At 36.6% G+C, this 18,163-nt stretch overlaps 1 protein-coding gene across 1 annotated transcript; it reads left to right on the top strand.

Annotated features, from left to right (window-relative positions):
- The first annotated feature begins 466 nt into the window (after positions 1 to 466).
- Positions 467 to 16,722, top strand: LOC132295568 (protein SHORT ROOT IN SALT MEDIUM 1). The gene is made up of 22 exons (XM_059793863.1): positions 467 to 685; positions 1,045 to 1,124; positions 1,628 to 1,831; positions 3,284 to 3,574; positions 3,753 to 3,853; positions 4,114 to 4,800; positions 4,906 to 4,951; positions 5,776 to 5,868; positions 5,943 to 5,998; positions 6,280 to 6,391; positions 8,288 to 8,496; positions 8,581 to 8,644; positions 9,865 to 10,038; positions 12,565 to 12,595; positions 12,681 to 13,903; positions 14,017 to 14,091; positions 14,243 to 14,317; positions 14,412 to 14,735; positions 15,558 to 15,758; positions 15,891 to 15,932; positions 16,031 to 16,093; positions 16,211 to 16,722. Exons 2-22 carry the CDS (start codon positions 1,047 to 1,049, stop codon positions 16,298 to 16,300), a joined length of 4,239 nt encoding a protein of 1,412 aa, XP_059649846.1. The 5' UTR covers positions 467 to 685; positions 1,045 to 1,046; the 3' UTR covers positions 16,301 to 16,722.
- Positions 16,723 to 18,163: the final 1,441 nt, after the last annotated feature.

The following is an 18,163-nucleotide window of genomic DNA, read 5'->3' as shown; positions in this document are numbered from 1 at the left end:
CCTCAGATGTGCAAAGACGAAGAGAGAGAAACGTGAGGCAGAAATGAGGCTAGGGTTTACAAAAATATGTTTTATACTTGATATGCCCGCTACAGTAATTTGGTGTAAGTATGTTTTTAGTTTGGGCCTTGATATGGCCGTTACAGTGTCGAAAACCCCAATATCACCATTCTATTGATATGGGTTTTGCCCAAATTTTTTTTATGTTAGTTTTGATATTGTTCAATACCACATCAACCCACCCCAAACGTGATAAAGGCCCAAAATACAAAACCAAAACACTCAAAACAATATCAAACACCATGCCAAACAGGCCTTAGGTTTTGTGAATGATATGTTATATTAAAATACACTTCCACAATTTATTTTTAATTTTTTAACGAGAAAAAAAGAAAAAAGAAAAAGAAAAAAAAGAAGAAGCAAAGGGTGGGCCGTCGGTGCTATTTTAAAAAACAGAATACCTAAATTACCCTTATCAAGATCCCGAGGTTAGGGTTTGGTCGCTGCTCCCCTCTGCCTCGTATTTACTTCCGTTTCACAATTAGTGCACAAAAAAAAAAAAACAAAAATATCAGTCTCATTCTTGGATTGAGGGGCGAGGGTAATTATAGCCGCTCAGCTCACCTTTACTGCTACAACTGGCCGCCGTTGTCGTCTCCGTCGTCTGCGGTGGTTGTTTACATAGGTTGGTTCCATCGAATGCATACATAGATACATATATTGATATGATAAATCTATATATATCAGTATGTTACACACATCTGTTTCTTCTTTCATCGCCTCTTGATCCCTTCTCATGATCACCGTCTTCTTGATTCTATTCTTTCCGGAGGGTAAAGAATCTTTTTTTTTTTTTCCTTATAGATTCAACTCAGCTTCTCTACTACTACCGGTCATCTAAAGAGTAAAGGAATAGTGTTTGTTTTTTTGTATTAACCTTGTCTGTCTGCACACACACATATAATTTTACCTCTTTTCGCTTATAATATGAATTTATTTGTTTCTTGGACTTGCTCGTTGTCGTGCTGATTTTATTTGTTGCAGCCATGTATTCCTCGCGAGGAGGGAGTAATGCATATGGGCAGCAACATCCCTATGCTTCACAATCTGGATATGATCAGAACGTAAGTTTCTTTCTTAATTACCACCAAATTACTAATCTTTTCTGTTCAAAACATTATTCACTTGTGCATTCAACACCCACTTTACACACTCTAGGTTATAATGTTTATTTATTTATTTTCTTAAAAAATTATATTCTTTCAACAACCACTTTACACTCTAGCTTCACCAAAAGTTTTACTATAATTTTTAGAATTGGGTTTTTCTTTGATTGGCAATGGTGTGAAACAAAAGACATTTTAGTTAAAAACCTTTTGGTGAAGCTGAATGCATATTGCAGGAACACTATAGAATTATAAAAGTTCCCATTTGCTTTTTGAAAAACCCATCTGGTGGAAAATGTTTTCGGTACAAGTCAGGATATATTTAATTACTTAAACTTAAATTGGATCAAAGGTCTTGTTTTCATTTCCAAAATTTTTGTAAAGAGAGAGCTTTTGAAAACAATTCCAACTAATTTATCAAAATTTTATTCTTTGACCAACTCTTTTGTATTTTTTTGTAGCTTGGACCTGCTTATACTGGTAGTTCTGTTGGAGGGCCTGATGGGAGCTCTCAACTATCCATGGCATCTCGGCATTCATCAATGTTAGGAGGTCGTCAGGAAGCGGATATCAGTGGATATAGAGCTCAATCCTCATCTGGAGCCCATTATGGTGGGCAATATGGTTCAGTTTATGCTTCAACTACTTTGGGCACTGCTCAACAGGTCAGTCAATTTTTAGTTTTTATCATCTATCTTGTTTTATAAGTGACTTTTGTATGAATTACTTTTATTATCCACACAAATCCTTATCTGCTTTTGCGGATATCATGTACCTTTTTCACTCAAAATGCCTGTATATACATCCTCCATCCTCCATCTGTATTATCAGTGTTGTAATATTACCACCAGTTATAGTTATTATATTTACAAAAGTTATATTGTGAGGCTTGTTAGACATATTTCCCAGAGTATTTGACAAATGATGGTCCCTTGATTGAAGCATGTGTGAAGTACCTAGTATCAGTGTTGTCATAGGCGTGAATGGGCGCGCAGCTAGGCTCCAGGCTCATACAAGCGCAACAATTGCGCTTATTGTGTACACATGTGTGCCTTTGACAACACTTGCGCCTTTAATATGGATTACGAATGCTTTAATAAATAGCTTAATTTATCAATTGTGCGCCTCCCTTCACTCAGGTGTGCGCCTCGCCTTGCGCCTAGGCACCAAAGGACCTCTAGCGCCTTAGTGCACCTTGAGCCTTTGATAAAACTGCCTAGTATTTTTGAAAATAAAAAAAGGTCTTTTAAAATAGTGCGCACATTTAGGAAGTACCGGACATGTCCGCAAGTATATGATGAGTATCTGTATCAAGTAAGGATGGATATGGGTACATCTGCCTCAAATAGCCCCTGAGCTCCATAGCTCAAATCAAATACATTCTCTCTCTCTCTCTCTGTCTCTCTCACACACACACACACACACTCTCATACATATACACTAACTTCATCGCTCTCTCTCTATATACATGTATGTATTTGTATATATGCTCTCCTATCTTATCTGCTGGACCACACACTTTCATATTCTAAATTGTGTATGGTTAGATATGCCTTGTTGCGAAAAGGTGTTACCTCTCTCTCACATGGACAGCTCTTTCTTTGCATACACCCAATAAGTTCAACTATTATCCTTGATTCCTTGCGCTTCATTTGGTTATGAGAATGGAAAAATGGGAAAAGAATGTCATGAGTGGAGGAAATGTATCAAAGGGAATGGAAAGGGTCTTTCCATCTTATAGTTTAGTGGTTGGAAGAAAGGGAAGGGGTCTGGATTTTACCTTTTTATTCTTTTGTAGTAAAAAGGTTTTTCTAACGGCAAGCATATAAAAAAAGTAGGGGGGACCCTTTCTTGTGAACTTCATCCCTCTTTTGGGAGGAAGGAATATGGTAAGCTCAGAGTTAAGGGCCTTACATCTTTTCTTTCCCTTTTTTTTTTTATCCTTTGCCAAAAGTTGGAAAGGCTTTCATCCTTCCCCTTTTCGTCGTCTCACCCCTTTCATTCCATTCTCCCAATGCTACCAAGTGAGCTGTGTTGAGAATTCAGTTATCTGACTTAATTAATAGTTTACATGTTGGCTCGATCATTTGATGCTATTTGGAAATCCTCTTTTATAGGTTCCTGCAATGAGTGCCAAAGGAGCTGGACCGTCTGCTATAGAAGGTCGTAGTGGTTATAGCTCAGCTATGCCAGAATCGCCTAAGTTCACATCTGGTGACTATGTCTCATCTTCAGGCCATGGATATGGTCATAAAGGTGATCAGTTATTCTCGGATAAGATTCCTGATTATTCATCTATAGACAGACGGGAGTATGGTGAACGACAGGGTACTTACATAGGGAGGGATTTACAAAGTGAACCGACCGGTCGATTTGCTGAATCTATGGGTTTTGGTCATCAGCATCAGGTGTTATATCTTCTTTCTATTACTTTCTAGTTTTTTCTTTTTTCTTCAGTTCCTTTTAATTTGTTTCTGAATATTTTAATTCGCTTTGCCCTTCTTCTGATTTCAAAGATCAATTTTCAAACATTGTTTTTTTTTCCGAGAACATAATTATGTCTGAAATTTTTTGCTTCCGTAACAGGCCAATGTGTATGATCGCATGAGTCAGGTATCACTGTTTCATTCAGAACAAATGCTTAAGGCTCAGCCGCTGCAATCTGCTTCCCTTGATGGAGGTTCCAGGTATTTATCTTTGGTGGCTGTTATATTATACCTTTTTTCGATAATACATGGCCCATGTTTAATTTCAAGTCATCTGTTTCTCCGTCATATTTTTTACCAATCAATGACCAGCACAAGTCATTCTTGATTTCTTTGTATGATACGAGAGATTGATTTTCAGTATTGATATTGTAATTCTTGTGCACAGCATACCTGTGCAGAGTTTTGTTAGATAGCACTATATTTCTTACTGCACTGAGTAGCAAAAACATTTCTGGCAGACAAGCTGATTATCTTGCAGCAAGAGGGGCCACTATTCGTCATCCGACACAAGATCTTTTGTCTTATGGTGGAAGAATGGATGCTGAACCTCCCAGTTTATCGATGCTAAGTGGTTCATCATATGGTGGACAGCATGCTCCATCAATTCTAGGGGCAGCCCCCCGGAAGGATGTGGACGATCTTATGTATGCTCAAAGTTCTTCCAATCCCGGTTATGGTGTGAGCCTGCCTCCAGGTAGAGACTATGCTACAGGAAAGGGGCTTCATGGCACATCACTTGAATCGGATTATCTGGGCAGTATGTTGTCACGTGGTGGTCATCCAAGGATTGATGAGCGTAAAGATGATAGGGGCGGATATGCTCGAGAGCATGAGCAAAGGGAGGAGGAGCGTCGTAGGGAGCATTTGCGTGACAGAGAAAGGGAGAAGGAACGGGAACGGGAACGGGAACGGGAACGAGAACGAGAACGGCAACGGGATCGAGAACGGGAACGAGAAAGAGAGCGTGAAAGGGAACGCATTTTGGAGCGGCGGGAGAAAGAGAGAGATCGAGAGCGTAAACGTGGACTTGAGATTAGGCGTGAACGAACTCCACCAAGAATCTCTAGGGACCGCCGTGGCTCTTCATTGATAAAAGATGGGAGATCCTTACGACGAGATTCCCCACGTCATGAAGCTTCACATAGGTGGTTCTTGATGTTTAAATTTGAGTCATGCTCTAGTTCTGTATGTATAGGTGATTGTTTATCTCGGAGCCTGCATAACTAACTTGGTGTTCTGTCATGCTGAAGGCGTCATTCACCTGTTAAAGAAAAAAGGAGAGAATATGCCTGCAAGGTAAAACAATTTATACAAGAGCTCGTCATTGAATAATTATCAGAACTTTCTCCTTTTGTGAGAATCAGCCTTTTCCCTGTGGGATTCGGTGTTGAGGGCTTCTATGAAATTGATCTTGTTCGTTCCTATCATTTTCTCTTTACTTGGGCTTCTTCTCTATGTTATATCACCTAGTGAGTTTTAAGCTATGTGGTTGATTGTCTACTTCATTGGGAATTACTCTCTTCTCTTATGGTTTGGAAAATTCCCAATTTCTTTTGCTCTTCTGCCCTTGTGACATTTCTTCTATATTGCATCACTTCCTGTGGTTTTGGGTTCTATATATGATTGTGTACTTTCTTGGAGTGTTTTATGTGCTCTTTTCCTGGTAACATTCCTTTTGTCACTGTCTTGAGACTACATTCCTTCTTTGTCCTCATCTTATTGGATACCTCTGTCACACGGGGTTCGATTTTGGCATGCTGTTCACTAAGAGATTTCTCCAACATCATTCATTTCGTTGTTCGAGTTATATATAGAACCTTGAGCATGAATCAAGAAACCACGAGTTAGTTATTTGTGATCTAATCTGATAGTGGGTGACTTTAATCTTTGTGCCATTATTGCCATTACAGCCGTTGGATTTTTCCTTGTAGGAGAGGAAAGTGATCTAAACTGTAGAAGCTGCTGAAAAATAATCATATAATTTATTTATTTATTTATTATTTTTTCTATTCTTGCCTTCTTATATTATTTTCTACTTAGTTCAAATTCTATGATTGTGTGTTTCCCAAAAATGTATTTACGACTCAACCCTTTTGGAAAACGGTACTGTGTATGTGCAGGTTTACTCCTCCAGTTTGGTAGATGTAGAGAGGGATTTTTTGTCGATTGATAAGCGATATCCCAGACTTTTTGTATCTCCAGAATTTTCCAAGGTCTTTCCTCTCTCTTTCTCTCTCATTATATTGTTTGATACTTATCTCATTGTTGACGTTCCAATTATGTTTAGGTTGTTGTGAACTGGCCAAGGCAGGATCTTAAACTTTCTATCTGTACTCCTGTCAGGTATTTTGTTCTATATCTCGCTTTTATTTTAATTATTTTGATTGGAAAGGGGACGTGCCTTTGGTGCCACAATTGTTTAGTTCTTCACTGTTACTGTGACACTTCTATTACATATTTGTATCAAAGCCCCCCCACCATGTATTTGTAATTTTCCCACTATTAAATTTTTTTTTTTCCCCTTTGTTTTCATTTAAACAGAAGGGTTATTGATATTTTCTTTAATGTTATAAAGAAATGAAAAAGAAAAGAATAATAGTTCAGTGACATGTCAAATGGAACAGTTTTGAGCATGATTTTGCTGGAGAGATTGCATCTGAGCAGAAAGGAACTTCTGTGAAGTCATCAGCTGATGAACCTGTAAAATCAGATGGAGTTACTGTGTGGAACGCAAAGGTATACCATACCTAAACTTTCAAGTGGATCTTGCAATTGATTTGTGTATATACCTGCATACACATGTTAAGAAATGCCGCATCTAGCATGTTTAATTTTAGACCTCATTGGACTGAACATATTATCCCAGTGGTTCTGGTATGGTGTGAAGATTGGTAACAATCAGCCTGGGGATATTATAGCCATCTATTTGAAGTCTATATAGAGTCATATACTTTTATCAGTTAGTCATACTTCATGGTTATTGGCCTTCTTGGTTTTTTGTTAATTTAATGCTTTAATGCTAAGGATGGAGTTGGTAATGCTGTAAAGCCTTAAAATCTTTAATCTACACAAACTGGTAAGACATTTTGTTTATCTGGGGTGTGGTGAGCATCAAAACAAAGAGTTGTTCTATAAAGGATGTGGACTCTTTGTCCTGTTTTCCCCCTCACCAATGTTTTGCATTCTTACATGATGAATATAATTAATGAAATTTACGTGATTATTGTTTTTTTAACATTTTTTATGGTATTTGATCAAATTGATGCACACACATAAAAATGATTTATGTGCATTGATTTACTGAAAATTTTGCTGATGTTAAGATATAGGTTAGGAAAAACTAGGAAAGATAAGTTTAATGATTAGGGAGAAATTTGGTGTGACACCTATTGATGATAAAATATGAGAGTAGACTTGGATGGTATAGGCGTTTCCAATGCTGACCTATTGATGAACCCGTGAGGAGAGGAAGAGTGATTTGCATAGAAGGTAAGAAACAAAGAGGTTGACCTAAACTAACGTGGAATGAAGTGATGAGAAATGATTTAAAAAATTAGATCTAGTAGGAGACATGGCTTGTGATAGAAAAGAGTGGAAAAAGAGAATCCATGTGGCTAACCCCGTTTGTACAGGATGAAGGCAAGGATTATGATGATGATACTTGATGATTTTAGTTTATGTCCAAAATTCCATTCTTGAAGAACTTTTGATTAGTTGTGTTGCATATCTTTAATTCTTCGAATGTATGTTATTTTAATTGAAATAATATGTAAACTGAAAAGATAATGCATATTGATTTAGCTAATAAATTTCTTTTTTTAATTTTTTTTTTTTTTATCTTATAGTTTGTGTTGCATATTGTAATTTTATTCTGTACTTATATTTAAAATTTATTTTTATTTCACACAAGCCTTACGCTCATCCCTCATGTTGTGCCTTGTGCTTAGGCTCCAGGACACATTAGCGCCTTTAGTGACTATGGTCATTGCCAGGGAAAGTGTCTTCTTTCATTGTATGTAATTCATAATTATGCATCTTTTGGGTGCATGACATTCAGTATTTTTCTTATGTGCTGATAGTGCCCCACAGAATTATTAGAGAACACTAACACCTTAGAAAAATCTCTAATTTGGAATGCATGTTTCAAAATGTGGTATACTTTTGTTTGAAAAAAATAATTTCCCTTTTTTTGTTCTAGAAAAAAGAAATCTAATCTAGAAGATCGAGTGTTTTAGGGGAAGATTCGAGAAAGGGCCACAAGGAAAAAATAGTTCTGCTTATAGAAGATACACTAAGTTATATGTTTTTGCATATATCTATCAAAAAAATAAGTTATATGTTTTTGCGTAATGGAAGTAGAAGATACACTAAGTTCTATGTTTTTGCATAATGAGAATCTATATAAATAATTATTCCAAGATCGCCAATAAAAATCAATTAAACATCAGTGTTTAGAAGGAAATGGATATCTCATATAGAAATATCTTAACACATCGCAACTATTTGGTGTGTTCCCATCCATGCACCAAAAATATGTGTGTTCCAAATAGCATAGTTCTTTGTATGAATTTCAGTAAAGAATATTGTATTCCGTGTTGTTAAATCTATAAATGTCTTGTCTATTTGTTTCAGATGATTTTGATGAGTGGACTTAGCCAAAATGCGCTGGAGGAGCTTTCATCTGAAAAAAGTTATGATGATCGCATTCCTCATTTTTCCAACATCCTTAGGTTTGCTATTCTAAAAAAAGATCATTCTTTCATGGCAATTGGAGGGCCATGGGATACCGTTGATGGTGGGGATCCATCAGTTGATTCTTCTCTGGTTCGAACAGTTCTTAGGTACGTGTGCTTATGTCAATACCTGACACGTCATGTTCAAAAGTCATGCCTTCCTCAGTTTCTGAAATGATTATTATTATTTAGATATGCAAAGGATGTGACAGAACTTGATCTCAAGAACTGCCGACACTGGAATCGTTTCCTTGAGGTAGTCTTTTATATTGGTTCTTAAACTTATTGATCTTAAGTTAAGAGTTGTTATGCTCTGTACGATGAATTTGATTAGGATGTATGTGCTCTTCATTGATTTTGTTTTGGAAAATTAGCCTGTTATACATTGTAAAATTAATTTTTCTTGTGGCTGTTTTGATCTTGCTTTTCGAATTTCTTTTTCTTGGCTAGTGCACTGCTTGTCCACTCTGTTTACACTTTATGGTCCACATGTTAATAACATTCTAATTCATTATTGGTTTCTAACTTTAAGTATCTTTTGAAAAGAAGTGTGAAATTTCAGTGGTCTTGGTTTGAAGATTATAGAAGTTGTCCATCAAATAGTTCAAAGTTTTCTGGGTTAGTAATAATATGACTCATTATTAAAATGTAGATTCTTTCCATTCAATTATATAGAAGTTTTTCTCATCTTGGATGTAAAGTGGTCCGCCCTATTCATATATGCTTGGGGCCAAACACGGTATTGTTTTGATCTCAGTAAAGTGGTCCGTCCTATTCACATATGCTTTGGGTCAAACACGTTATTTTTTTGATCTCAGTAATGGTTTGACTTTAAAATCTTGACTACTATCTAGGTAAGTTGTCATTTTTATTCCAGTCTTTTTTTTCTTACTCTCCCATTTTGCCTTTGTACTCTTATATTTTACTGCTAAATTAACTTCTAAAAGAGAAAAAGAAGAACCTCAAGAACAAAAGAAAAGAGGTGCTTCAAACTTTTGTGCAAATTACAAATTACTTGTGTGAATCTTGAACAGCATCTCAGTCTCCATCACCCTTCAATTTAAAATCAATTATCTTCAGACAAGGTACATCAGTTTTCTATTTGTTGTAGTTACAGATGATGTCATCACTCATCTAATTGTGTATATCAACTATTCATTTGATCAATAAATGGTCACACTTTTATGTATGCAAACTTTTTCTGTGTGACAGTGGAAGTAATTCCAATAGATCTTTTACATATTGATTTCTTTCTAAAACCAGTATGTACAATATTTCAAGATGCATGATTTTATAGTAGGCATCTCCAAAATTATTGTGATTAATTCACTTGGCCTTAGTTCAGTCTTATCAGATGTAGTAACCTTTTCACCTCAAATGTTTTTTTGAATTTCCAGGTTTTTATTAGATATGTTATTTTCTTGTTTTCTTGAATACATGGCATTTTTGGTCATTGATGTCCTTTGAATTTCACAGATACACTATGATAGATTTGGCGAGGATGGGCTGTTTAGCCATAAAGAGGTAACTGTACTATATGTTCCAGATTTGTCGGAATGTCTCCCCTCATTGGATACATGGCGGGACCATTGGCTTGCTCATAAGAAGGCTATTACTGAGAGAGATCGGCTGCTTGCTTTAAAAAAAGAGGTCAGCCATTTTGTGTTTTTTGCTGTGAAACTGCTTTCTAGCCAGTTTTTCCTAATGTATTTTTTGCTACCATGAAGATTTTTGATGAATTAAGGACGGGCTAAATGTATACTTTGATCTCATTTTTCTATGGATCTGACAATTTCAGAGGAAATCCGTAGGTGAAAATCTTCAATATCCAATTAGAGTTGTATACCTGTATGGCTGTTTTGTTTGTGCATCATTTCATCATCCATTGATCATCTGCTTCAACTAAAGCTGACTTAGTTCTTCCAATTTGAGTTGCTTATGTGTACTGGAAGGAGTAATAGAACAACTAGAGCTGTCAGCAGTTCAAGAGTTGCACAATGTCAGAATAAAAAGGATGGGATCGATTAAAAAAGAGATTTGATATTTTTATTTAATTTTATTTTTTCATTCCTTTATTCTTGATAGACATATATAACTTAAGAGAGAAAACTATGTTCTTAAAAGTTTATTTTTCCCTGGCTCTTAAAGTTCATTGGTACATAAGTAATGAAGACAAAACAAAAAGGTAAAACTGATTTATCAAAATATATTACATTTAATTGCACTTGTTCATCCCAAGACGAACTTACCAAGTTTAGTCTGTACTTTTTATTTTTGACTAGTCAGTTACTAAGATACCAAAAATTCCAAGTAGTTTCTACCAATATGCCAAAAGGGAATGAAGAATAATAGAAAAATACAAAGCAAAATTTACTTTTAATGGCCAAACTCCAAAGTATGGTAACATCCACTAGTTCTTCTTCTTTGTAAAAGCACGAGTACAAATGGAATCGTAATTAGAAGTTTGTAAAGCGAGAAGTAATGTTGTGAAATAGGTAGAAAAAAGTCCTAAACTTTAATAAACAACGCACAATGTAAGCTTCAAAGGACTTGTTTTAAACCTGAAGAGAGAAAACTATGATCTTAAAAGTTTATTTTTCCCTGGCTCTTAAAGTTCATTGGTACATAAGTAATGAAGGCAAGACGAAAAGGTAAAACTGATTTATCAAAATATATTACATTTAATTGCACTTGTTCATCCCAAGACGAACTTTCCAAGTTTAGTCTGTACTTTTTATTTTTGACTAGTCAGTTACTAAGATACCAAAAATTCCAAGTAGTTTCTACCAATATGCCAAAAGGGAATGAAGAATAATAGGAAAATACAAACAAAATTTACTTTTAATGGCCAAACTCCAAAGAATGGTAACATCCACTAGTTCTTCTTCTTTGTAAAAGCACAAGTACAAATGGAATCGTAATTAGAAGTTTGTAAAGCGAGAAGTAATGTTGTGAAATAGGTAGAAAAAAGTCCTAAACTTTAATAAACAACGCACAATGGAAGCTTCAAAGGACTTGTTTTAAACCTGAAGGCCCTCAAAACTCATAAAAGAAGCTACAGTTCTAACTGCCCAGTAAACACAGTTGAGTGGACCTGACTGGCAAAACCATTGTACAATTGTATCCATGTCATAAGATATGTATCATAACTTTTTATATGAGTATTGTGTTGTGTGATTATTTAGTAACCTACAATATGGAGATGAGATACTCATCAATTTGCTTAATCTCAATGCACTGCTTGTAAAATATGTATCTCATATCGTATGATACTAACAAAATTCTATTACTCTCTCTCTCTATATATATATGTGTGTGTGTGTGTGTGGTTATATCTGTCCATCTGTTTTTTTCTCTCTTTTTTGAATTTCATTATTCCTGTCTTGTCTCTTTTTCTCTCGTCACTTTGCCTGATATCATGTTGGAGTTGACAAATGAATTGAATTGGGAGGTTTAATGGGTTTTCTAGTGCTGGTCAGTCTCTGTGATAAATACTAGGCTTAGTGCTGAGGATGTATACCGCTGACTTGGCAGCCTGATAAAGGGCTGCAGACCTATGAATATGAAAACATCAGTTCAAATAAATGAAGCACATGGAGTAGAGCAACTCTTGGGGCAAGAAACTCACACACCCACATGCCCCTTTGGGGACTTGGAACCCTCGACCTCTCCCTTTGGGGGTAGAGGAAATACCATTAAGCTACACCGCCTTAGGTAACTCTTGCTGTTTAATTAATGGCCCCTGGATAATATGAGGATCTTATGTTCCTTATTGCAGAGTCAATACATTAAGAGTAAGAACATAATTAAACAAGGGTGATGGAGAATTGGAGTTCTTCCTCTTCTTTGTATCAGGTCTGCCTGGAATTCGAGAACCAGTCTAGAAGGGAACAGTAATTGGGATATGAATTGGATAATATCTCGTGTAGGAAATGAGTGATGAGTTTTGACTATCCAATTTTCTTTAACTCCCACAACAGCACAAACTCTCTCCCCCCCACCCCCCGCTTTACTGCACTGTGTTAGATTCAGAAATATTAGCATTTTGGTTTTAGGATTTTTTTATTTTTTTTAATTGATTTTTTTGTTCTCCAAAAATTTGTGGTACTTGAGTACGGTTGGTTAACTATATTCTTATATAGTAATGCATATATTTTTTTTCTTTCTAAATTTCAGAAATCTAGAGAGAGAAAGGAAGGGCTGAAAGGTGAATAACATTTCAAAACTTAGTTGGGTGGTGCTTTATATCTCTTTGTATTGTTAATTTCTTATCAGCCTTTTCTTCGGTACAGATAAGGGTGTTGATTCCCCGAAAGATATCAAAAGTGTTGATAAATCTGAAAAAAAGAAGGAATCTGTATCCTCCGGACAGTCTATAGATGTCGACAAAAAGGAGAAAGATTGCAGTGCACTAGGAGGTAATGCAGTTGAAAAAGAGGACGATGGTGGTGACAAAAAATCTGAGAAGAAAGGTGGGGGTGAAGGAGCTGGGGAAGGCAATAGCGTTGAGAAGAAGGAACTGGGGGAAGGTGCTGGCGCTCAGACAGCTGTTGTTGCGAAGTTAGGGAAGAAGAAAATTATAAAGAAGATTGTAAAACAAAAGGTTGCTAATAAGAAAGAAAGTGTGAAAGATATAACCAAACAGAATGACAAGCTGGATGAGGATGTTGGAGAGAAGAATGCGAATTCAGAAATCACTGGTCAACAGGATGAGGCATCTGCTAATCCTGCTGGTGTTAAAACATTTATCAGAAAGAAAGTTGCGAAAAAGGTTCCAGTGGGAAAATCTGCTCAGAAGGAAGATGAAGTCATGCAGACTGAGGTGAAAAATCAAAAGGGAGCAGGGGTTTCTGAAGATGTTTCAAAGGGCGCATCAGATTCTAACAGTCCCATTGTTGTACAAGATACTACTGTGAAAACAACTGTAAAAAGAAAAATAATTAGACGGGTGCCTAAAAGAAAGGTCACTGGTGCTGGAGCCAATGATGGGGTAGCCCAGAGTAAGGACGATGGAAATAATAATGAGAAAAAAGTAGTTCAGGTAGGAAAAGAAGTGAAAATTACGGGGGAGCAAACTGTAGCTGCTGGCAACCAGGTTATTAGTGAGGTTGAGTCTGAAAAGAAGATAGTTCCTAAAGAAAAATCTAAAACAGTGACACCTGAGAAGCAAGAAAAAACTACTGGTAATTCAAGTAAGACTGGAAACAAAGTTAACAAAGAAGATAGAAAAGAAGAGAAGAGGACTGAGGAGAAATCTGGTTCTGGGTCCAAAATGGAGATTGAGGTTGATAATCAAAAAGAGTCTCAGAAGGATATCCATAATGGCAAGAGGGAAAAATCCAAAGAAAGGGATAAGTCAAAAGATGAGAAAGAGAGAAAAGACAAAGATGGAAAAGATGAGTCCCGAAGCAAATCAAACAAAGAGGTGAAAGACATGAAAGAAAAGAAAAGGCCTGAAGAACCTCCACGTCACCCTGGATTGTTTCTCCAAGTAAAAGGGAGCAAGGATTCTAAAGTAGGTTGAATTTAAACTGAATATGTTTTAGTATATAATATACTTTTATGCACTTCTCATGTAATAGATACTGCATATGAATTATTTTTTCTAATCATAGTCTTATTATACAGCTGCATTCACTATCAAAATCACTGGATTCACTCTTGGATTATACTGACAAGGATATTGAAGAATCGACATTTGAGGTCTGCAATACTTTGGGAATGTGGTCATACGCTTGTTCTCCTGTAGTTCATAATTTAAGCTGCTTATATTGCTCAAGTTAAAATCCAGCTTATCATGCCAACCTTTTTACATAGCTTCTTTATTTAATTTCTTTTGACTTTTTTTGGGCAGCTTTCGTTGTTTGCTGAATCCCTGTATGAAATGCTTCAATATCAGATGGGTTCTCGTCTATTAACATTTCTCCAGGTTTGTTTGAGGTACTTAATCTATAAGTGCATTGTTTAATACAGTTGGGTGGTTCTGATTATCTGTATGTTCCTTTCTTTCTTTTCTTGTGTAGAAATTGCGGATAAAGTTTATGATGAAAAGAAACCAAAGGAAAAGACAAAGGGAAGAAGTTTCTAGGAAGGAAAGTGAGAAAAAATTATCAACAAAGCGTATGAAGACTGATGAGACCACCGGGGAAACCAAATCTATTAAAACTGAAGCAGAGGAAGCAGCTCATGTAGATGATGTAAAAATAGCTGAGGAGGATACTTCTGTTGGTAAGGTTGAAAATGTGAAGCCAGAGGATGGAACAGATGATGATGAAGATCCGGAAGAAGATCCAGAGGAAGATGAAGAAATTCCAGATGCAAGCCCTCAAGATGTCTCGTTTAGTGAGGCAAGGCATCCTCTTTCTTCCTAGTCTTCTTTTTATTTTATCCCTTTAAATTTATTATGTAGCACAAGTACTTATTTGTCATCTTTGATCATAATCTCTACTTCCCTCTCTCTTCTCAGATACATTCTCATGGGGTAATCCATATATGTTTTTTTAATTTTTTTTCCTGTGCTATGTTCCTTTTTCCTGTTGTCCTGGATTCTCCCAACTTTTATAATGTGTGTTGATCTTTTAATGCTTACACCTCTTATTTTGGGTGTTGGGTGGGGGTGGGGATGATAATGATGTTTTTTAAAATCATTATCTGTATCATCTCTTTGTTTTTTTCCTTCCTAGACTTGCTACATTTCTGTGAAAGCAATTTCCTGTAGGATTCTGTTATGAGAGTAAACAAATGCTAAAATAAAATTCTGTTGCTAAGGACTTGCTTGAATTCATCCTTCTCTGTTCTTGATGAAGAAAAAAAAAATATCCCAGAAGCACCAGAGTAAGTACCTTTGGTGCAAGTTTGGAAAGAAGTAGAGAAATGATGGTGAAAAAAATGGAGAGAAATAAATGCAACCTTTGGTGCAAGTTTGGAAAGAAGTAGAGAATTGATAGTGAAAAAAATGGAGAGAAATAAATGCATTGGTTAGACAAGCTTCACAAAACAGGAATGAAAGAGTGAAAACTTCTCTGGATAAACCTTGCTAACCTTTAAAGGTAAACTAGGTCTTTAGAGATTGGGAAATGTTTCTTTCCTTCATATTTACTAGCCATCTATATATATATATATATATATATATGGATAAATTTGGCAATCTAATTTTATTTCTTATACAGGAAAATGCTGGTGGTGGGGCTCCTGACGCTGCCCCGAAGTCTGAAAAGGTAGCTGGAAATGAGAAAGATGGACAACAGGAAAGTGCTAATGAAAGTTCGGAGACAAAGCCCAAGTTGGATGCAGAGAGCAAAGAAACAGTTGCAAAGACAGACACACAGAAAAAGGAAACTTCAGTTGTAGTTGACAAGGAACTCTTGCAGGCATGTTCCTTGAAACTAAGTCATCTACTTCTGTTCCCTCCCCAACCTAACGACGACCAAATTTTCATGCTTAGCCTGCTGTTCATGTTCTATGGTCACCATTTTTTGATTTTTTTTTTCCCCGTGGAACAGGCTTTTAGGTTTTTTGATCGGAATCGAGTGGGCTACATCAGGGTAAAATTATTAACTAGTAATTGATTTCTTTTCTGCAAATATAATGTTTAGAATAGTTAAGGATTTAATAATATAATATTATATCTGCTTACTTTCAGGTAGAAGATATGAGGTTGATTATCCACAGCTTAGGGAAGTTCCTCTCGCACAGGGATGTCAAGGTGAGAACGGTTGATAACAAAAAGTTCTTATTTATTATTATTATATTTTTGGGGTCTCGTGAGAAGATTTGAGAGCCTGTGGTTTTAATTGGGTTACCAATTGTTTTCCTGCTTCAGGAACTTGTGCAAAGTGCACTACTAGAGAGCAACACTGGAAGAGACGACCGTATTCTTTACAATAAGCTGGTGAGAATGTCTACTTTGTGAGATTGAATGATGGGTTTATGGGGATTCTCGTTTTGTTTTGCAAGTGTGTTCTGAATTTAACTTATGATAGTCTTCTTTTTCGGGATTTGGAAGCATCTAGAGATACCTGTTAAGTGGATTTCAGGTCTCTTTTATAGATTATGTTCTAATCAACTTGTTCTATTATTTAGACTTGGGATCAACAATCATTGCTAGCACAGTGTCAATTAATCAACTTGTTCTATTATTTAGACTTGGAATCAACAATCATTGCTAGCACAGTGTCAATTTGTTATGTTGTTTTACATTGCCCAGTTAGTTATGGTCATCTTGCCCAAGATGTGCAGTACGTTCTACCTACCACTGAGTGATTTGGGAAACGCACGAGTTTGTTTATGTTAAAATTCTTGAAGCTGTAATGGAGACATTTCTTTTAACTGTAATTCTGTATTCGTCTCGCTCTTCTCCCCATTCCCTTACCCTTACGTCACAATTTTAAATTAAAAAAAAGAAGGCAGATGTAATAAAAAAACATTGAAGTTGAATAATCACACAATGTATGGAGTGTTGATGAGTTACAATGAACCTTTGTTTTTTGTTTTGGTTTTGTTTTTATCATGTCATGGATATTTATGTAATTTACTCGTTTGTTTTAAGGCGTTTTAAGAATGGCTAGGATAGAGGAAAGTATAGCAATAGCACCAACGAGCTCTCGCTGTAAGCCACACGCGATCTGTTTGTTTTGGGATTTGGAAGAAAAGTAAAGACAATATCTCCCCCTCACGATTCTCCCTGTCTCTATCTCACCCTCACCAAACAAACCCAAAAAACCCTCACTCCATACTCAAATTCTTCAAATTCACCAATAGCAACCTTAGCCGGACAATTGAACTTCATGAATAAACGACTCCTCTTTTTTTTTTACCCCCTTTTCTTCTCTGTTTCCTCTGCCTCTCCCCCAAATTAGTCTTTTTTTTTTTTTTTTTTTTTTTTTTGTATTTTCATTTTTGGCCTCTCTCCTCTATATAAGAACAGCCACCACCGGCCACCATCCTTTCTGCTGCTGCTTTTTTCCCTCCCTTTTCTCCTCTGTTTCCTCTCCGTCTCTACCCCAAATCATTTTTTTTTTTTGGCCTCTCTCTCTCCTCTATATGAACAACCACCACCATCCTCCCCAAACACCGCCACAATCTCCACCACGACACAACCCATTAAAGTTCTGGCGAAGGTTGCTATTGGTGAGGTGAATAATTTGGGTTTGGAGAGATCGGGTTTTTTGGGTTTGTTTGATCAGGGTTTTGCAAAGGTGAGGGTGAGATAGAGAGGAAGAAAAGAGAGTGCAGAGGGGGATGAGAAAGGGAGATGATCAGGTGCTAGTGCAAACAAAACAAAAGGCAGAGGCTTCCATCTCCTTTCACCAGTTTCCCTCGGCCGGCAAAAAACCTCCCAAATTTTAATGGCTGACCCGTCATTGTCTCCTTTGGCCAAATCTTCAAGCAGAATAGAGAGAAAGCGGTGTTTGTTGACAGAGATGGAGGAGAGAGAAGGGGTTTCTGTCTAGTGTGAGAGACGGAGGAAAGAGAAGGGGTTGCTGTTGGGTGTGAGAGATGGAGGAGAGAGAATGCAAATTATTACAATTTTTATTTAGTCGCCAGGAGAGCATTTGTCTTCACTTTTCTTCCGAATCCCTGAGCAAACAGATTGTGTGGCCAATATGAGAGAGCTCCTTGGTGCTATTGCGATTTATATTGAGTAATGCTATTGCTCCCTAAGCAAACAGATTGTGTGGCCAATACGAGAGAACTCGTTGGTGATATTGCTCGCAATGGCATTGAGGGAGCAATCAGATTGTGTGGCCAATATGAGAGAACTCGTTGGTGCTAC

Source organism: Cornus florida, unplaced genomic scaffold (assembly GCF_030987335.1).
Source record: "Cornus florida cultivar Cherokee Brave unplaced genomic scaffold, ASM3098733v1 CherokeeBrave_3.0.0_Hap2_Chr02, whole genome shotgun sequence".
Classification (NCBI taxonomy): domain Eukaryota; kingdom Viridiplantae; phylum Streptophyta; class Magnoliopsida; order Cornales; family Cornaceae; genus Cornus; species Cornus florida.
This window is presented reverse-complemented; position numbering and strand designations above follow the sequence as displayed.